Genomic DNA, 23,064 nt, shown 5'->3' with positions numbered 1-23,064 from the left:
AGAGAGAGAGAGAGAGAGAGAGAGAGAGAGAGAGAGAGAGAGAGAGACAAACACACAAACAGAGACAGATACAGAGAAAGAAGAAACAGAGAGAGACAGAGTTGATATAGAGGGACAGGGAGAGAAAGACAGAGAAGGGACAGGGAGAGAAAGACAGAGAAGAGAGAGAGAGAGAGAGAGAGAGAGAGAGAGAGAGAGAGAGAGAATAAGAATATAGACAAATAGTAGCACAGGTAATCAATAGTATTTTACCAAAGAAAAGTAATATGAGCTCTTAGATTATATGAGTCTTATTGCCTCAAAAGTGTCACCCAAGGAAACAAAAAAATGTGACATATTTGTTATGTCCTTAAAATAATTAAAGCATCACTAAAAGTAAATCCACATAAATCACTCTTTCTCCTATAGTTTAAACAGCAAAATTTTAATTTTTCAAATACTTGCTTCCTAAGAGAATAATGAAAGTTATCTTAAAAATTCTGAAATGCAGTAGTGAAAGGAGCCTTTGATTAATTGAAGCTTCTGAAGATAATTATGTAAGATGCTTTGTCGAATTCCTTTTGTGTTTAAAACAATTATTAGGCAAGCTAAAACAAATTTGAATTCATAGCCAAGTATGTTATTTTTATTCTATTTTAATTAACCAGCTTTTAATTTGAAAATTAATGTCATTCATTAAGAAATATTTGTTAAAATGTTCCTGGAGAAGGGTAATATGAGGTAGGAAACATTCTCTTCTTAAGGGGGTATCTAGTTAGGAAAGTGGTCATGACCATTAGTGTTTTAGCCAAAGGATTCTGTATTAAATTACTTAACTCTCCCTTTTCCCTTGCCTTTTTCTACTTTATTTTTTTCATTCATTCACTTATTTATTCAACTGTATTTATTGAATGTTTATTTTTATTAGAAGTTTGTACACATTGGGAAAAAGTCTTGGGTTGTGGTTAAATTAGATAAGATATTGCATAGAGGAAAAAGAATGTGAATTTGTTAAGAGTTGGTAAAACACAGAAACAATCGAAGGGATAGTTCAGAGAGCGAAGCTTATGGACCATTTATCCTGAAAGATAGTCTTAGCACTTTCTAATTATTTTTCTTATGTTAACCTTTTATGGTACGGAATCCAAACATTTTATTACTCACAAAAAATAAAGTCTACTTACCACAGTCATTCAGTTTTCCCTCAGTTACCATCACTTGGGGAATGTACAACAAACATGATAAAGTCAGCCTCATAACCTCCATCCTCTGGTTTTAAGCCACAAAAATTAGAGTTGGGAGAGAAATATCCCTATTAGTATTACTTTCCTTCTTTATCGACGAGGGTGTTGTTTTATACCCTACACAACTTTATGATATACGTATCCTAGAGAATTCTAAAGTGCAGACTTAGGAGATAAAGCAAATAATTTTTTTCAATATCTTTAAAATAGTAGCTTAAATAAAAAAGTTCAAAGTAGTGCTAAAATATGCTGACAATTAACATGAACAGGAAGTGCAGTGACTGGAAAGTTTCAGGTAGAGGAAGTTTTTAAGTAAGGCCACAGTGCCCTTGTTATGCTAGTGTCCCCTGTTGGACTGTAGCAGAGTCCCACAGTGTCATTGTGGATCATGAATCTTTCTTTTAGATGTGGAGGAGTTGATCAAATGCAGTAAGCAATCAGCAAGGTAAAAAAAAAGATGTGAAATTAAAAAATAAGTTTTAATTAAGGCATCTTCTAACACAAGCTCTATTCTAGGCATTGCTGTGGTGTGAGACAATTGATTTCACACTTTAAAAATCTCTCTGAGGCCAATTACAGAATGGCCCCCAAGTGGCCCATTGCTTACCCTCTGTGGCCAGTGAATATGCTTACATGCTGTAACAATGAATAGCATCTAAAATGACAATAAGTTAGGTCCTCAGGATGCGAGTTTATCTTGGATTGTCAGGCTCAATGTTAAATACTATCATATCAGTTCTTATCAGATACTCAGAGGGAGCTTGACACAATCAGAATAGGAAAAGCTACATTAAGATGAAGGAGAGAAAAATTTAGTCCTAAAGAAAGGACTGTACAAAGCTATTATAAGCTAGAGGAAGCAAGAGTCAGGTTGTCACCAGAGAATCCTGAGATTGTACCCCTGCTCACACTTGGATTTCAGTTGTGGAATACTTTTAGATATTAACCACTGTAACTGTGGAATCAAACTTACATTATTGCAAATAAAAAGATTTTGTATCTTTTTTTTACCCCTACAACAGATCAAAAAAATGCATTTTCAAGAATCCTAAGTTCTATTTTTGGAGTTATGATCTCAGTAAAAGGAAGTCAAGAATATGATTGGACAAATTGCACAGATGTCAGAATGGTATGGGTACTCCAGAGGATGCTGTGGTTACAGCCAATTTGTGTACAATTCCAGGCTGTGATTGCAATGACATCTCTTACTGCCCAGCTGCTTTCTGCTGGCTTGTGTGTGGAGAGGCTCCATTGAGGAGGTTACACATATTTTGAGTCTGGAAGAAAGTGCCCTCTCCTTTTAGCAGCTCCATTATCACTAAATCCAGACCCAGGATACATGACAGAGCATGAAGGAAATAAATATGAGGTTCAGGGGCATATAGAAGTGAAAGGAAATTCAGCCAAACATGATTTGGGTTGAATGGGAAGATAATCATATGAGTAAAGGTTTTATAACAGAACTAATGGTATGCACAACGGTAAGTTGCAAGCTGGCTACCTATGCCCCTGTATTAGGGATAAATGTATGATATTTGCTAGTCGAGTCAGAATACACTCTATAGGGAAAAAAAACCAGTAACAGTTGGACCTGAGAGATGAACAGTTGTTCAGCTAAGGGCCAGGTAGACTCCTTTTCTTCCTGGGCCTCGAAGTGCTGTGCTCTACACATTTGTCCAGATACAAACACTTATCTCTATGATTTCAATGATGTCCTTGTTCTCTTATATTTAATTTAAAAGTAAAGAGTTTACTCATAGGTTAGTGAAAAAATCTTATGAAATATATCTTGTAGTTTAGAGGGCATCATTGATGATAAAACATAGATTAAATAGTACTTGAAAGGCTTTCTGATAACATTTGAGCTGTGGTACAAGTGACCAGGATATTGTTAATTGAAGAATCTGCATCTAGCAAATCTGCCTCAGCACTTTCTGCACTGTAGCAAAGGCCTATTGCTGAATATCTATCTGTTTTTTTCAGGATATATAATAAATACCATCTACTGGGGATAAAAATATGGGGGAAAACTGTGCTTCTGTGTTTAATTATATTAATTATTTTCAAGCTTGAAATATACTGAAGATTTTATGTTCCTTATCCATTGTATCAGAATACACATCAAATGAAATAAATATGTGGCAGCTTCTCCATTTGTATTTGTTGCAGCTTCCATTTTCAGTGAAGCAGGAAGAAAGGAGAAACAAATAATTATGACTTCTATGAAGATAGTACATGAAAGCAAAGCTATGTTTTTCTTCTCTGAACTTTGTCTGGCCTTTAATGGCTGTTTTCTTAAATAAAATGCAGCAATTACCCAGAGCCTGCTTCTGCTAAAGCTGTCAGGTCTGTTTCTTGAAAAGCAGCTAAAGTATGTTCTTCTGTGTGTTAATGGAAAAAAAATCAAAAAGATTTTTCATAATCAAGATACATTTGAAATGGAAAATATGCTTTGAATGCTCAAATAGTATACTTTCCTATGTCTTTTGGATTCCGATACTGTTAATCATGTTCTTTCAAGTAGAGATTTTCTTTTCTTTGTTTTGTTGTTTTTATATTTTGATTATTATATTGCTTATATGTCAATAATGTTTCAAATTCAAATATCGTCTTCTACATATAGAATCTCCTTTGTTGCTAAAAGTCACAGGTTTGTTGCCATCAGATGTTAGATGATACCTTGCTCACTACTGACACTACAGGATTATTTCAGCATCAACTATGAATGCAGTTAAGGTTTGACTTTGCTTGGGAGCATTCACTATTTTACGAAAACTGAGGAGTTCATAATGCTCATTTTAATACAAAAACTTAGACTTAGTGAAAATTCTCCTACTGTGAATCAAATAGAGCATTTCTCTTACTTAATATGAAATTTAAATTTAGTTAGGAAGGCATTTTCCCTACACAATAGATGCTGGTAATAGATTTTTTTTTAGAAAATACTTTCATTTTATGTAATGCTTTACATATATGCATCTGTGTGTGTGTGTGTGTGTGTGTGTTTGTGTGTGTGTGTGTGTGTGTGTGTTCAGTGAGTGTAGTCCCCCAGGAGGCCAGAAGGAGGCATCACTTTTAATAGAACTTTGGACATTGGGAACCAAACTCTGATCCTCTTTAAGAGCCATATATGCTCTTAAGCACTCAGACATCTTACCAGTACCAATGGAAGATTGTTTTAAAGTAAAATGGATTCAACCCATCTTCACATTTTCTAAGGTAGAACTGATGTTTTATTAATACATCTCAGTGTCAGGGTAATTTTGTCAGGTAAATAACATTTAAATTTTATATTAACATCTATGATAAAATATTATAAACAGAAAATAGTAAAGCAAAACACTTGATTTCAAACTTAAATTCACGAACATAAAATCCTTTAATACAGCAGAGGACTGCCATGTCTGGGTTCAGTCAGAGAAGATGCACCTAAGCCCCAAGAGAATGGAGGTCCAAGTTAGTAGAGTGGTCTTATGGGGTGGGGGTAGGGGATGGGAACATCTTTGTTGAGACAGGGTGTTATTGAGGGAACAGTCAGAGAGTGAAATGGTAGGGGGATAAAATATGGAGAGTAAAAACAAGATAACTAACCTAATATTTTCTTTAGTCTTATTCTTAGTGCATAATAAATAGACAGAACAAAATGAGAGAGAGAGAGAGAGAGAGAGAGAGAGAGAGAGAGAGAGAGAGAATGATATGATACAGAGAGAGACTCCCTTAAAATTGTGGAAATGTAATTTTTTAAAATTATATTTTGGATTGTAATAATAATTATTTTCATTAAAACAAAAATATCATTCTTTAGCAATTATAAAAAGGACTAGAAATCTGTGTATGGTGATTAATTAGTTAAATGTTTATTATAGATATAATCATACATTTCTAATATTTCCCATATGATCTCCTGGAAATATATGTGTGTCCAGTCCAAATCCATAAATGCTTTGTCATAGATGTTGTCAACTTGACATAATTTTGTTGTACTCTGTTTCATAATTCATGGTACACTATAATGTTATCTGTCTTCTTACTAGACCCTTGACATAGTCATGAAGAAAGCCATCTTTCTTAAGACATATGGTAGTCAGAAAGGGGAATGTCCTGTGATAAGTGTGTCTACTGAAGCAATGTCTCTTCATTTTGTTAGGTTGTAATACACACTTTATAATGAAAATAAAATGTTTGACCTATGTATTGAATAGGCAAGCAATATATCAAGCTGCTCTTGCTTTAGAATTCACAGAATAAAATACCCAATTTAATGCTGATTTACCAGATTATGTTATTATCCCTTGTTCACTGGGATAAGAGTAGTAAAAATAGTGTTGCTACATAGAGAAAGATGCAAATGTGCCTGTGAAATAATCAATTACAAATGCTTTTCCTTTTTACTGTTGGCATCTAATATAAACCAGGCATTTGTATTTGTATGTCTTCAGAATTGAAATCTGATTCAAGAATTTACATCTTAGAAAATATTTTTTCATTTGCTCTAACATGCATTATATCTCTTGTTTTGATTTTTTACAGTGTTCTTTGACACTATTACAAATTTTTATGTTTCTTGGAAATCTCTTTTTCTCTCTTTTAACAAAACCATTCCTCTTTAATGTGAACATATTTAATCTGCCCATGTTTATTTACTACAATTCCATGTCTACCACTGGCCATAATCAGATGACTTATATTTCTAATTGGAACACTTCTAGCAATATCTTGACCCATTAAATGTCATCCTCAACCCTTAAAGATATATTTATTTTATTTGGAGACATTGTCAAATTCTAAAATCATACTGCATGGGTGGCATGTACTATTGAGTTTCTAATTTTTTCTTGAGTGTGATTATGTAAGTAATTATATTAAAAATTTTAGCTTCTTGGATAGTTTAAGATGGTATGAACCAGGAGCTGGAGAGATGGCTCAGCCGTTAAGAGTATTGACTGCTCTTTCAGAGGTCCTGAGTTCAAATCCCAGCAATCACATGGTCACTCAGAACCATTTGTAATGGAATCTAATGCCATCTTCTGGTGTGTCTGATGACAGCTATTGTGTACTCATATACGTAAAATAAAATCTTTTAAACAAAAATGGTATGAACCATGATGATGAAGCCTAGGATTTATAAGTGAACAAACTTAAGTCTCAAGGAAGTTTCTAAAACGGATCTCAGATGATTAATGATGTGATCGTACATGAAGCAAATCAATTTGCAATGAGAATTTTGCAGTGTTAATCATCTTGGAAACATCCTTTTTCTGAAATTTATGTAAATCTTAAAATATCAATTATTTGGTTCAAAGTACATTGTATAATGCATAGCACGCTTAGCTAAACAGAAAGCTAAATAGACTATGATTGAATGTACAGAATCAGCAATGAAGACAATCATGGTTAGTAGAAAAAGAAGAAGATAATTGAGCTGTTATAGGAGGTTCTTCTTGGTGACTTATTCTAACTAAGCAGTGAAGAGCAAAAAGTACTGAAGTGAACATGAGAATCAAAGCTATTTCACCTAACATGTTTCTCTTTCCACTGGATTTCTAGCTCCACGTGAGAGGGCCTCTTGTACTAAAACTCCCGTTTCCGTTTTTGATTCTGAAGCAATTAGACAGTGATATTGGCAAATAACCCACTTAATGTTTTCTTTGGTGACAGAAAAGAAAATTGTTAGAGGGAAAGACTTGTGCTATCATATATTAACACTGAACACTTTATTTCCCTAGGAGCATAAACATATCTCTGCTCTTCAGGGGATGGGATGTGCTTATGCAAAGACTTCCATTAGAAAGCAAATCAAGTTTTAACCTCAAATTTCAAACACTTGGTTGCAAACTACTTCCTTATTTGTAAACATCTCAGAGTTGGGGTTGGAAAAATACCTTTAAATATTTTTCAGTTTTACCCATTCTGAATTTTGTATTTCACTAATAGAGTAAATTACAGTAACTTCTCTGATAGGAACATCATAAAAGCTGAAGACTAGTAAGGTTGTTCAGTGACTTATGTTTTTCACAAAATTGTAGACTAGAGTTTAAACCCAGAAGGCCCATTGTAAAGAAGAAAATTGTCTTCTAGCAAGCTATTCTCCCTTAAGCTCTGCATGTAGGAATGGGATACTGGGTCGGTCATAAACATAAGCACACACATACACTCCACACACATACACCACACATGCGTACACACACACACACACAAATTAACAAATACAATTTTAAAATACCAACAACTTTATATTTACCTTCTGACATTAAAGTTCTTTCTGTAGCTTGGGTATTGAGTCTAACTTGTCTCCCAATGATTCCTCCAGATTGAATTCTTCACCTGTCACTGCTATAGCTATTGTTGCCAAGAAACCATCCTAACTGTGGGAGCCAGCTTACTATTCTCAAACATGTCAACTTGCCCTCGTTGGCCTTTCCAGTGACTCCGATGACTTAACTTCTTTCTCATAGTTATAATAATCTTTTTAAACCAGGGCCTTCAGTTATAATTAAAAACTAAACAACAAAAGATAAGCTCCACTCATATGTAATTGTATTTGTGTTTGTGTGTTACATAAAATACCATTGTTAAATTCTAGAAATGATGAGTAATAGCAGCATTTACTCTATTCATTTTTCTATGAACTGAGTATCTTCACAGAAATCATTGCCAATAGCATCAATACTGATAAGCATTTGTCATGATGAACAAATACAGAATTACAAAGTTTCAGAAATATGTGGTAAAATTCTGAGAGGATTGGGGAATGGTGCACTGAGCTAAGTGCCTATTGTACAAATTTAAGGACCTATTTTTTGAGTGCCAGCAATTACATGAAATCAAGATGTGTTTTCATGCACCTGTATTTTCATCGTTTGATGCTATGGACAGGGTGGAGGAGGGTCTCTGTGGCTTGGTGTTCAGTTGATCTATAGCCATAAAGTAAGATATAGGTTCAGGGAGAAATTCTGCCTCAAAAAACTGTAAGATAAAACATTTGAAGAAACCATCTTATTCCAACTTCTAACTTCCAGGTAAATCTCCTCATACACAAAGACATTCACACATATACAACTATATACCCACAGAGACATACATCTTCATAGGTAATCTCAAAAACACACACAGAGATGCATCTTCACAGATGAATAAACACACATACAGACATGCACCTTCACAGGTGAGCATACCCACAGACAGACAGATAGATAGACAGACAGACAGACAGACACACACACACACACACACACACAGAGAGAGAGAGAGAGAGAGAGAGAGAGAGAGAGAGAGAGAGAGAGAAACATGTATCCTCAGAGGTGAGCACTCTTGAACACAGAAAGAGAGATAAGTACCTTCACAGGTGAACACATACACACATATATTCATCTTCACACATGCACACACAGACACACACAAACACATACATACACAGACTCAGAGAGAAACTCGGAGAAGGCAAAATTATATTCTATGATTTACAGTGCTATCATATAGACTTGAAAAAAATGAACCACGTCATCATGCTAGAGACAGAGTATATAGGGTCTCTAATATGGTCATCATGTAAACTACTTAGTGCCCATCGTATCTAAGCCTTACTCAACTTTTGTCATTGATAAGAATTAGAACAGTGTGCTAATGTGTTTCCACACATTATTTTCACTCATATCAGGACTTTGAGCCCATTATTTTGTCAGAAATCATGTACTTTCTGGTAAATACTGCAGCACGGTAAGGTTATAATGTGGTCATTAAGTATAATTTATTTATCAGAAATGAAGATAGCATATTTTAATTTATTATAGACTATGAAAATCTCTTTGAGAGAGATTTGTGGGGAGGAAGGAGAGTTAACAAAATAAGGAATTGGAGGGGGTAAAGATATAGAAGAAAGGAAACTAAGGAAAAATGGAGAAAGATGAGGAGGGAAATATATAGTATATAGATAATAATATAGATAGGTAATAGATACATGATAAGTTAGATCAATAAATGATAGATACATAGAGAGACAGATGATAGATATAAAGATGATAGATGGATAGATAGATAGATAGATAGATAGATAGATAGATAGATAGATAGATAGATAGATAGGTAGATGACAGATAAGTAGATAGAAATGACAGATAGGTGGTAGGATAGTCAGAGTTTCTACTCCTGTACAAAGATTGTGACCATGAAGCAAGTTGGGGAGGAAAGAGTTTTATTCAGCTTTCACTTTCCACATTGTTGTTGATCACAAAAGGAAGTCAGGACTGGAACTTAAGCAGGTCTGGAAGCAGAAACTGATGCAGAGACCATGGAGTTATGCAACCTGTTTTCTTTAGAACCCAGGACTACCAGCCCAGGGAGGCCCTCCCACACTTGATCACTAATTGAGAAAATGCTTTACAGCTGGATCTCATGGAGGCATTTTCTCAACTGACGCTCCTTTCTCTGTGTTAACTCCAGCTTAACTCAAGTTGACAGAAAACCAGCCAGAACAGATAGATAAAATGGATAGATGATAGATAGATAGATAGATAGATAGATAGATAGATAGATAGATAGATAATAAATGATAGTTTTTAAATGCCTACATTTCAGTTATAAAGCTTAAATCTTTTCTCCTCTGATGGAACTATTTAGCTTGGTAGAACACTTTGCAAGTTTGAGTTTCACAGAATAAAACTTTCAGAGAATAAAAATGTTAAAAAATGTAAGATTATGAAAAGGAGTCCATGATTCTTCCCAGCATCTTTGCTTTTATCATGCAGACACTGGATTATTCTTTGAGCTGAAAATTACAATGAACAAATATTGACTTTGAATACTAAGTGTCTTTATATAGATTTCCAATTACCTTTCCTCTTATTTCTAAGTCCTGCTCTGTTTCTGTGTAAACTCTTCCCACAAATAGGCAGAGGAATTGAGCAGTGTAACCAGCAAGAGGAAAGAATCAGTGTGATGACTTTTAAAAAAAGAATGGATTTTCCCAAGTTGTTTTAGATCAAAGCCTAATGAGTCCACTTTGAGGCAGTTCACAGCAATCAAAGCAGGGTTGTTGTCAATAAACCTAGTAATTTGGCTCTTTAAACACTGGTAGATGCTATAAACTTCTGGTACTTTAGAGCTGTTTCTTCTAAAAGTAAGCTCTCCCCTATTTAGGTAACCATTAGATCACATGTTTCTTTTCTCCACTCCTAAAAGACTCCAAGGGCAAGCTTGTAGACGGTTCCAGAAATTGGAATGCTATACTTCTAGCAAGTGTTATATCTAGGATATAAAAATATCTTACTTCATGCTTATAAATTAAAAGAATCCCTATAAGAAAATATAACTATACTCTCTGTGATCATGACTAACACAAAACTTCCAAGAAGTACAATCTTGCTTTATCTGAAGAACTCTAAAAGTCTGAGAAAAAAAACAGAAAGTCAAAATGAGCAAGCAGTGTTCAGGGGTTAAGGCAATTTAGACTGGATTATAATTCTGTGTCGTCAAGCATTTTATGACAGGCCTAAAAAGGCCTGTCATAAATGTAATTTTAAAAATTAAATGCACTAAGTTTGATTATTTTCTTTCTTTTTTCTTTTTGTCTCATTTGCTAACAGTATGAAAGAAGTAGGAGGAAGCCATAAGCAATGGAGAGGTCTCCCGTCATCCACCTGTAAACCATGCCCTATAGCCTATGCCAGCCCGGTCTGCGGTTCTGACGGGCATTCCTACTCTTCACAGGTGAGGACAGCTCTACTTATTCGGTATAAAATAAATAAGACCTGTTGATCCTTGCTGTGGTTTGAATAGGATGTGACTGCAGAGGCTCATGTGATCCTTAACTGTTGTTACTGCTCTGGAAAGTTCTGGAATCTTAGGAGATAGAGCCACCTGAAGGAATTGGGTGTGTGATTGGAGATTTTGTAGCCTGGCCCCATTTCCTATCTATCCTTCCTCCCCCAGATCAGACCTAAGGTAACCTGCTGTCTCAGTGTGCTGACACATCCTTCCCGACTCCCTGCCACACTGCCCCACGCCCTCTCCCATGCTTTACTGGCCTACTTCTCTTCATGAATTCCTGCTGAGGCAACTCTAGCTTGCAGTTACATCAGATGTTTGGACACAACCACACAAAAGTAACTGAAGTTAATCAGCCATCTGTCTATATGGATTTTTTTCGTAAATTCTTTATTAGCTTTAAAGTAATATTAATAAACTCACTGGTTAGGACTATAATTTGAATAACATTTATTTCTCCTCTATGAAAATTATAGAAAGCTAGTTCATAGGAAAACAGATTACTATCAAGTAATTTCTACAGGTTTGAAATTATATTGGAAGCCTTACTTGATAGTGTTTTTCTAACAAAGTAATTAAAATCCATTCTTTAAATGTTGATTTTGAGTATTCTCTTTATGGTACAGAACATGCTGTGAAATGCTGACTTGCTAATACCATGGTTTGGGTAGATTGTATTGTCAGTAAACTAAACCTCAAAGCAATCCACATATCTTTCTCTTTTTTAATAGAAAACAGTTTTTCTCATGGACTATATTCTGATTGCATTTTCCTCCCCGTTTTAATACATATTTTAAAAATTTATTTGCATGAATGTCACTTTCAGAGGACACTGGCATTGTATGTGAAAATATAAAATAATAAATTTCAAATGAATATTGTTCTTCAGTTATTCTAAACCACTGTCTTTCATTGGATTATAGTGAATATAATTGTACGTATTAAGTGACCTTTTACCTCTGGACCATACAGTCTTGAGTGTTTGCACTGAGAACAGTAAAGTTGAGCTGCATAAAACATTAAGAACTAAAGAACCGAAGTTCTATACAAACTTATGTTAAAGTGTTCTAGTGAATCACTCTAAAAAATGAGTGTAATTTAAGCACAGGATTATTTTTCTGAAGATAAACATATAACCTCGGGCTATCTATGAACTACCTAAAGATAAAATATTGTAGAAGGAATGGTGTGGTAATTGTTCAGTTAATTATTGTTCTAACATCTTCTAAGTAGATGATGAAATGAGTGAAGGTAGGAATCTTGGAGTTTTTTGTCTGGCTCTCCATTCACAGACACTCTGAGCAGAGAGTGAGTACTAACGTGCAATAGCTTCAAGAACTTTCAGGTGACGGCTCTCTAGTTCTGTTACTTAGGAATTTCCTTTTCAGATTATATAATTAGTTTCCCCATGTTTGTTTATCATGATCAGCTACCAAATAGAAATGAGATTTTAATAATGTTTATATCACAAACTCTCAGTAAAAGCATGTCACTACACTGGGGACAAGTTGTGGTGCCTGGATGGGACAGAAGAGTGGGTTTCACAAGAAATCTGGTTGGATGTTTTAGGCAAATTATATAATCAGGATGTAATTTAAAACTATATGACTTGTTTGGGCTGGAAATATCTTAGTACTGGTTGTTCGCCTAGAGAACTTGGGTTTGATTTCTGACATACACATGGTAGGTTACAAACTTATGTAACTCCCTTAAATAAAATTTCAGAGTATCTAAACCTTTTTCTAGTCCCCATAGTCACAGTGGTACACATACATACACTCAGGCAAAACACCTGCAGACATAAAAATGAAGGCTATATTTTAAAAAGTGATCATTTTGATTGATTACAATATGTACATATTAATTGTAAGACTATCATTCAAAGACTAAAGATTGGAACTTTAATAATATCCTCAACAAAAAGTTTTAAAGTGGAAAAATTAAAAAAAAATAAAAACATCAAGGAACAGATTAGAGCAATTCAAATGTAGATTTACTTGAAAAATATTTGGAGCATATGTGATTTTCATAAGATATATTTCCGTACTTTCTCCATTTTTGTTATCAAAAGAAGTAAATGACCTTTGCAGAAGTATATTTAATCTTTCCTTTTCTAATAAAAAAAGCTAATGGATTCTGAATTCATTAAAATTTAGGAATGCCAGAAGAAATCAAAATATCACTCCATTCAAACTTGACTGAGAGGTAATCATTCTAGAAATTGACAGAAAAGATGAAGGTCTCTGCTTCTTTACTCCAGGCAAAGTGTAATGTGATTTTTATTCTAAATCTATGTGAACTAGGACTTATTCTCTAATACAACATCTTTGTTAGACCATGGATGTTAAATCCATCAGTTTATATAAACAGTGCTTTGCATTTGCTACAAGAATAAATCAATAAACAATATTAATGCTTTAGAAGTGAGTGGGGCATCAATAAAACAAATCCTCTGAGGACCATGAGGATGGTTGTAAGCTCTTTTCTAGTATATGTAGTGTTACCATACTTGAAACTTGAACTAAACAGGGGTGAATTTCTTAGGAATAGGCAATGCTTATAAAATCGTGTGTGTGTGTGTGTGTGTGCGTGTGTGTGTGTGTAAAGGAAGTTACTAGGAAGTTTATCTATTTCATCCTGCAACTCTGTACTTTTGCTATAGAAATACAGTAGAAATTGTCAAGGATAAGACTATGAATAGACACAGGCTTACTAGGTGAATTTTGTGTATAGATATAAATGAGAAACGTGATAGAATACATTCGTATTATTGTCTTTGGATTTTTATGTATATATACATACATACACACATACACACACACACACACACACACACATATATATGTATATATATACATATATGTGCACTAACATTAAAGAACAATTTTATTTTTTGTTGCTATGTGATGATATCCTATTTCAGTATCAATATTAAAATTATGTGCTTTATACTTTCTTTCCTTTGTCTTTGCATAAATGAAACATGTTGCTCCTTTTAATTATCATTAAATCTAGTTATTATACATGTACTCTGAAAAACAAAGAAAATGTGATACTTAACAATCTGAACTGTTAAGCAAATGTGTTGTTATTTAATTTTATCTTCCTCCCTGAGTATATTTTGTTTTAGTTGAGACTGTTTTTTGTTGAGAACAAAACTCAGAAATGTGAACATACTGCTGCTCTTTGAACTGCTTTTGATCAATCTCAGCCTGACCTTAGACTTACATATACAATCAAACTAACAACAACAAAAAAAAACACAGGAAAATAAAACAAAGAAGCACAAAAATAGGAGAAGGACAGGTGAGATACAGAAGTGGGAGAGGAGTCGGAAAGGAGGGGTAACCAAGACATGTGAACACATAGCATCATTGTATTGTCTAAAAAGGAGTTCAGTAGAACATGGAGAGGACACAGATTTGCCAGAATATGTTCTGTGAGATAACTGCTTACATTGGAGGGAATTATAATTGTGAAAATGTTTTCTTCAAGTTATTTTGATTTTGTATCAAACCTACACCCTATGTTTAATTCTTAGGGGCATATCTGGAAACACAATTATAAAATTTTATGAGAAAAATTTGACTTCTTAAATTTTCAATTTAAATGAAACAAAAAAACTAATAAATAAATAAATAAATAAATAAGATGATAGATAAGATATAAAAATAAATTTAATGCGGCCAAGGTTAGACATATAAATTTATTTTTATGAGAGTTCATCCAAACTGTTTTAGCACTATCTTATATACATTCATTTAATTTAGATAGTAGGTTTTTGGAATATCAAATATGAGATAAGTTTGAATAATTTTGCCATTGATTAAAAAGAAAGCCTTCTGAGCTGAAGGGGTTTACAACAACATAGGAAAAACAATAATATTAACCAACCAGACAACCCAGAGCTCCCAGGGACTAAACTACTAACCAAGGAGTATACATGGAGGGACCCCATGTCTCCAGCTGCATATGTAGCAGAGGATGGCCTTAGAGTAGAATCTTAGAGTAGATTAATATTAAATTGACATTCAGATTATTATAATCACAACAGTATTATATGAGTTATTATGAATAGAAATGGTAGTTGATAGCCTTACTACAAATTGTCAAATTAATTGAGTAATAATAATAATCTAAGTTTTTTTAATTTAGATTTTTTAAATAAACATTTTGTGCAACGGTGCTAACTAAACCATTATCCTCAAACCAAGTAACAGCAAAGACTGGAATCAGAGCCTAGTGAAAGTTCACATAGTTAACCTAGGTACTATTCTTAGGGACAAAACTGATTGATGTATTTTGTTATACGTGGATTCTGCATGAATGGTCTCTTTGAAACGCCAATTATTCATCAGTTACCATATAGAAATTACTATAGAAATAGCAGACAATATGAAAGATTTAAAAGAGCCTACAATGATCCAACTCATCAAAATTTATATTCTAGATAACAAACTAGGTTAAGCCAGGTTAAAAGACATCCATAACACATAGCAATGTAACTTGGGGACGTTATTCCAGCTGATATATTCGGGATGTTTTTAGAAAGTTCAGAATCATTATATTTACAACTCAATTTGAAAATGTGTTTCCTCAGCCAAAGATACATAATACATGCCTGCAAACAAAAGAATATAAATTGGCCAATGAATATTAATCAGTGCTCTAAATTGAAATGTTAGTGTAAAATTAATGTGTAAAATTTATATTCAGCAATGTTTACTTTATAAGAATGTTACAATGGCCAGGTGTGTTGGGGCAAGCCTTTAATCCCAGTATTCACAAGGCAGAGGCAGAGGTAGAGTCAGATGAATCTCTGTGAGTTCAAGGTCAGCTTTGTCTAAAGAGAGAGTTGCAGGTCAGCCAGAGCTTGTTGCACAGAGAAACTCTGTTTCTAAATAAATAAATAAATAAATAAGAAACAACCAACAAACAAAAAGAGTATTACGAAGTAAAGTACATTAAAATCATCATTCAAAAAAAAATCTCAAGCACAAGGATATTAGATTATATAATAAGGTCACTAACAATAGTGGCATGTTAATATCATTATGAATAAAGTGTTTCTCATGTGGAACAAAGGTATCAAATTTTATTTAAAAATGATATACATTCATGTACTACTTGATAAATGAAGAGATTATTACTGAAATAATATAAGTATTAAAATTAAAATAGGAAAGTCTTTTCTTACAAAGAATTATGCTTATAACTAGAAAATAGTTCTATAGACTTATAAAAATTTGAATTGTAGAGTAGAAAAATTATCAAAGGTTTTCACAGACATAGAGTACAGAAGTAAATTATACATTTTCTTATACTTCTCCAAATTCACAGATTCAACAACCTAACAACAAATTCTACAAACCATCAAAACTTACTTCAGAAGTCTGAATAGGTTTTTCCTGAACTTTTGTTTGATTTTTCTACATACCATGGCATGACAATTTTACTCACATGTAGACATATAAAGAAAGATTATATCAATCCAACCACATAACCTAAATTGAAGCATTGAGGAAATTTATGCCATGCAAACTATTTCACCATTCCATCATAGCTGACCAAAGGCCTCCTAGAACTAGTGCAGTGTCATCGATCACTTGACCTTATGTCAGTGACAATCTTGTATCAAACTTTTTAAATGATTGTCCTCTGTCAAAGACAAGAGGTCCACATGTGGTTTCTAATGTTTCCCACCTGGAAAAAAAGCAATCAAGAGTATCTATTTACATAGATTCACTTACTGGTATGTGGGCTACCTGTTCTATTGTTAGCAATTCATAAAGACTCTGAGGATTTTAAAGACCACCTCTGAGGTGTAAGGATTCTATACATTCAGTAGCTAAGGATATCAAGGCTTGATTTACTTTCAAGACAGAGTTATTAGTGCATACAGGGAACACTGGACAGAAACTATAAACGGAATTGTTTAGATGCTCCTGATGGAGCCTGCAAATAATCCAGGAGCCTGGGTTACAGAACAGTACGTGTGGCCTTCCAGACTGCCGTTTGCTTGTACTTAGAACACTTGACCCTCCTATTTGTGTTTAGGGTGAAAAACTGGAGAACCATATTGCTGAACAGTTTGATTTTTCCAAGCAAAAGTGGAGCAACAATAAGCTATCCACCAAAATGATTTACAGTAAAGAAGAGAAACATGTCATAATATTGAGAGGTCATAGCTGAACCCCATCTTGATTTCTCTATAAGGGTAGTCAAATTGAGAGAGGGAATAATTGAGATAGGTGGAGGTTAAATGTAAGGCACTTGAAATTCTTTTCTAGAGCTCACTAAGTTCACCCTTACTAGAAATGAGGAATGCAGACATTACTTTGAAAGATAGAAGCCCATCAATACCCTTCCCTCTTTCAGTTCTTTCAGACTTAAGGAACACTTGGTATTCACCTTCTGTGACCACAAAATAACTAGGTCTCCTTAACAAGAGAAACTGAAATTCCTCATTTATTCTCATCAACACTAAACATTAAATTCCAACAGACCGCTGATCATTGTGCAATCTAGGAAAGACAGGAGCCTCATGTTAAAGGGAGCCTAATCATGTTCCCGTCTTAGGTCTCCATGGACAGCACTCTGGGGATTACCTGTGGGTGAGATGGAGAACTGAATTTATATCATCGAAGTTCCAAAGGGTGTAAGTGCTACTTACAGTTTGCAACAATCCCACCAGCATAACTTTGTTGTATAGGAAGTAAAGGAAGACCCTGGATGTATGCCTAAATGTGTAATATATACAAAAAGCATTACATATGACCCTCCATATTACTATTAAGATTTATCTATATAGCCAGCTGGAGGATCACCTTTTCTAAACAATAATAGATTTCATATATACATACATACATAAATACATACATACATACGTACATACATACATACATACATACATGGTAGATACATGATAAATAGATCCTGATTTATTCTGTTAGATGTCCAAAGCCCAGATTTTCTTACTGAGTTATATGAACCATGTGGTAAGAGAATTAGCATTATAAATACTTTAGAGTACATTTTCTAAGAAATTATCCAAATGCATACTCTATAGATTTTTGTAGATGGCACAGAAGTCTCATGTTGTACATCTCTGACCATTCTGCTATAAAGAATGTTGATAAAAGGTACAGTATCAATGAATCTCAAAAGCCTCCACAGCCCAAGCATGACATATTAAGCTCAAATAACACAATAATGGCATCAGTCATCCATACAAATGGAATAGCAACATTCTATGAAACATGTCAACATTTTTACTTCACTCTTGGAGTCTCCAAAGTAAAAACAATGGATATGCTACTTGGGTACCTTCCAAGTCAAATTTCTATGAAGGACTAAATAGACTATCTAAGCAAGAACACATTATCATACTCTCTCCAACACTCAAAAGTTCTGAAATCTGTTTTAAGTGATGTTATCAGAGAGCTTTCTTCCATTGTCAGAGACTGAGATTACCCTAGGAAGGTTTCTACAAACCTGCTTTTATTGTAGTTAATTGACTTTCCCTGAGTCTAAAAGCTGAAGATGCAAGAATACTGGTGTTGAGGGATAGCAAAAGATTGATGTTCCAGTTTGGATCAAATTTGTACTCCATATACCTGCTATACCTCAATGGATTTGATGACACAACACATTCTTTGGTGCGTGCCATCTGCTTTGTAAAGTAGGCCACATAATAAACTCTCGCAATGTAAAAATAAGTTTCCATAAATAAAGCTTTTGGTGCAAACAGAAAAAGTTTCCTAAAATAATGTGTGTTCTTCGTTCATCAGAGTATCACATACAGAGAATGACAATGCAGTGTCCACTATAAAATAGATGACTTGTGATATCACAGCTGTGGAATTTCTGTGTTAATTATATATCCGAATTGGATGAATTGATTTGATGTTTCTTCCCTTTGTTTTTTCCACGGGAAAACCAAAGTACAGATTAGAGGAATAAGTAGCGGTGATTTTCTATGGAAGGCTTCCTTCTAGGTGAGAGTGAGAAACTCTGATCCTGTGTGTTCTCATTGCATTCCTAGTGTTGTGGCTGGGTTTACTAAGAAGATATATTAGTACAAAAAAGATTGAAACAGAAAAGTAATTCCTGTTCTTCCTTATGTTCCAGTTTGTTCCTTTAGTATATAAAATGGTTGCTTCAGTAAGAAAACTAGCCATTGAAGTTGTTCTTGTTTCCTGATAATTTTATCAATGACAAACCCAGTTGATACCAGAATGATGAAAATCCTATATGAATTAAATACATAGCTTTAGATCCCCTTTCTTGATTCATGCCCATTACTTGTACTCAGCCTTTCCTCATGCCCTTAACTTTAGCCTTTCTGGTTCTCTTTTCTTCATGTTATGATGTACTCACATGTACATTTGTTTGCATACATTTGTGCATTGGATTGATTCCATGGATGAAAGAGAAAATGATTTTTTTTCATTCTGAGATTCTGTAAACTCACTTAATATACAATTTTAATTTTCCTGAAAATTTTCACTTTGATTTTTAAAAACAAATAGCATTCCAAAAATATACACTAAACTTTCTTTAATGATTCATCTGTTGATTAGCAATTTCTTGGATTCTAATTCGTTGCTATGTTGAATAAAGAAGAAACAAAAAGAAAAACAAAGAAAAAAAGAATAAAAATTTGGGCCAGTTATATACATCATTCAACTATGCTTGTTAAATAGTTGTAAAATATGCCAATCCCCTTTGAAGAACCACAGAATATTGCACAGATACTGCTTGGCACAGTATGTAATGAACAGTATTGGCTCAGTCAAGAAGGCCACTGTCTATTGTAGATTTTACTGTTTCAATTGACTTGACTCCCCTGGTTTCTATGAGTAAAGTAAATGTATTTGTAATTATATTTTTACTTGATGAAAGTAAAGTAAACACCCAAGAATGTTTGCTGTGGTAAATAAGGCCAGGATCTATAGAGTTTAATTTATCCTCTAATTATCGTTTGTTACACCAATGCTTTCTAAGGATTTTCAGTCTTGTCTCTGTTGATGTTGAAAGCCAAAAAGCATTTGCTGTGGGATCACCTGTGTGTTTGTGTGCTGGGATGGGAGGAGGCAGAGGTACAGCTATTCATCCTAGATATGAACATATTTTCATGTCACTACCTAGTAGATGCCAAAAACAGTTCACCAACCCTTGGCCAAATATATCTCCATCTGTTCCTAGGCAATAGAAGAGAAAGTATTCTCATTGAGAAAAACTACCCTAAGCCATCTGCTGTGCCCCTATTGTTGACGTCATCTTGAACAGGTGTATCTGTACCCTGAAGATAGCAATGTCTTGTATATAGCAGATATGGCCAATAATAGGATTACATTTTATAATTCTTTGATATCATTATTAAATAAATGACTAAATGTGTATATGATAATTGTCCTGTGACTAGTATCAGAAACCTTCCCTGGCTTTTATCTCAATTGGTTATATTTTAAGCAATCCCACTGTTACCACACTAGTCAGCAACAAATCTGGGAGAGCAGGCTCTAAAAATGAGGTAGACCAAAGTCTCAGGCAATGGCATTTTTTCAGAGCAGGTGACTCTTCACCTGACTAAAGTATCCATTCACAGATAATAGCACACATGGCAAATCATGTTTGTCCATAGAGCTTTGTCCACAGACTAAGTAAACCCATTTCTATCCCCACTACACCTGGGGGAACCATGAAACCAAATTCCAAGAACAATTTTGTGTTTTGAAAAAGCTGATATCACAAGACTCATGTCCTGTGTTATTATATTTTTTTTGTCATTGATTTGTTTGTTTGGTATTTTAATTGTTTTTTCTTTTGAGTTTTCTCACAAGCACTCAAAAATTTCCTCACACAGCTCAATTTCTTGACTATGTTCCAACATCTAGGATTCAGGTTTGTAATAGGAAATAAATCAATCATAGCTTTCTCTACATTATATGAGTATGGATAATTATGGACTAATGAGCATGCCCTTTGTGTGATATTTTGATTCACCTATATCTTGATAAATATTTCAGCTCTCTGTTAATTAAATAAATTGACATAGTAAATTAGAAATGAAGTCAGTGGACAAAGATTAAATCATTTGAAATAGGGATATGTTTCAGTATTCTAATGTCCTTTAGTTAAATTGCATTTCCAGAAGTTCATTAAGAAAATGTCATCCAGGTGGATCATTTTAAGGAGAAACTGTTTCATTCGTGAAAAATATTCTGCAAACATACCATTTAATTCAATTATATAAAATTTAAAGAGGACATGTGTTGATTTAATGGTGACAATGGCTAAAAAAATTTTGCTAACAGATGATATTTACATGAACATTTAAATTAAATTTCATAGTTTCTTAGAAATTATTTTATAGGGCCTATCAAAATAAAAAATGAGTAAGTAGCTCTTCTCCAGAAACTATACAATTCACATTCATAAGGTTATTTATGAATTAAATTTAACAGCATCATATATGTATACAATGCACCCTGATTATATTCATCCCTACATACGTTTAAACCTTCCAGTATTATTAATGTAGTTTCCTGTTTTGTCTTGTGGCACAATGAGCTTAAACTCAGGGCATTCTAGTGACCATCTGTTTGAAACCATCCATTAGTGGCTGCTTGGTTCTCCAATGGGTACTGAACTGAAGACATGCCCCCCCCCATATGAAATTATATCAGAGGTAAATATATTAATATAGAAGCACACAGTTCAATGAGCTCCTCCTCTATCTTATCCTAGCTATTGGCAGACCTATTCCTATTCGAGAAAAGTCTTCTAAGTTTAAGGACTGTGTCACATACTATAGATGGCACTTTGCATTTTTCTTCTTTTGTCTGGCTCTTACATTCTGCCCATGCCTCTTTCTTGAGCCGCTTTCAATATACCTTGAGCCTTAAATGGGGTGGAATAAATGTCATTAAACAAACAATCTTTGCATTGTACTGCTAATTCATTATTCATCACAATTACATGTTCCTTATGTTCAAAGAAAAAGAAAAAATGGCTGCTGGGCTGGGAAGACAGCATAGTCAGTACAGTGATGGTCTTGCATGTGAAGGATCTAAGCCTGACCTCCAGAAGCAAAGACATAATGCCAAGTGTTGTGCAGCTCATCCCAGCAGTTGGAAGTGAAAAACAAGAGAGTTCTGATGGCTTTGTACACAGTCAGCCTAGCTCAAGTCTAGAAGGCAAAGATGGGGGCATTGGCAGTTGCGGTCACAGGAGTTGTGGGAAGTTTGCTGGGGCAAAAATAGCTCACTTTTGGCAATATTTACTCTTTATCTAAGGGTTTATTTATTTACTTAAATCTTTGTTATTCAAAGTCTTAAATACTGCTAGTTTCTGATAATTAATTTCTGTTGTGTAGCAGCAGGGAATTAGGTAAAGGATTTATTGTTAGAGTTTTTCTCTTTTCTGGAAGCCTCACCTCTCACTGGCCAAGCAAGAGTGAAGCTTGGAGCAATTAACTTTCTGTAAATGAGGATAGAAATAAAAACGTTTACACAAGCAAATATGTATAGATACACACACATTCATGCACACACACACACACACACACACACACACACACACATCAGGCCAATCACCCTGTCTTATCAACTCTACAAGTAGTCATGCATACTTATAATCACACACCTATACTTACATATACAAACATTCATGAATATATATGAATATATATGCAAAAGCCCTGAGGAGCAAGCTCCATAGAGCAAGTTCCAGTGCCAAAAGGAAACACTCATTTGAATGAAAAATAAACTCCAACCTCTTTGGCTCAGAGAAAGAAAAGGCTTCTATTTTTATTCCTGTTAGTAAAAACAGAAACAAAAGAACAGTCCTACCTAAAAAGTAGTTTCATGCTAAGGAATAAAACCTGCCCTCTCTGTTCTCCTTTGCTCTGCTCTGGTCTGCTCTCTCTGTCCTCTCATTCTCATCATTCCTTCTAGTTTTTTTTCCAGAATACATGGTCCCATGGTATTATAAGCATCTATTTTTTTTCAAAAGTTCACAAGGTTAAAGCATAAATTCAAATCAAAATATGAGTAAGAAGCTACAACAGAAATAT

The 23,064-nt window shown here is 34.2% G+C and overlaps 1 protein-coding gene across 7 annotated transcripts in view; it reads left to right on the top strand.

Annotated features, from left to right (window-relative positions):
• Positions 1-23,064, top strand: part of Spock3 (SPARC (osteonectin), cwcv and kazal like domains proteoglycan 3) — a 354,663-nt gene that overhangs the window by 237,765 nt on the left and 93,834 nt on the right. For 6 of the 7 annotated variants that reach the window (XM_028757757.1, XM_028757754.1, XM_028757756.1 and 3 more), the window contains one exon: positions 10,805-10,928. The exons of the other annotated variant lie outside the window; for it this stretch is intronic. In XM_028757757.1, the coding sequence (XP_028613590.1) occupies positions 10,805-10,928 (124 nt within the window). The remainder of the gene's footprint in view (positions 1-10,804; positions 10,929-23,064) is intronic. 7 annotated transcript variants of the gene reach the window in all.

Source organism: Grammomys surdaster, unplaced genomic scaffold (assembly GCF_004785775.1).
Source record: "Grammomys surdaster isolate TR1022 unplaced genomic scaffold, NIH_TR_1.0 126182, whole genome shotgun sequence".
Taxonomy (NCBI): Eukaryota; Metazoa; Chordata; class Mammalia; order Rodentia; family Muridae; genus Grammomys; species Grammomys surdaster.
Note: the sequence above shows the minus strand (reverse complement) of the source record. Positions and strands in the feature narration are given on the sequence as shown.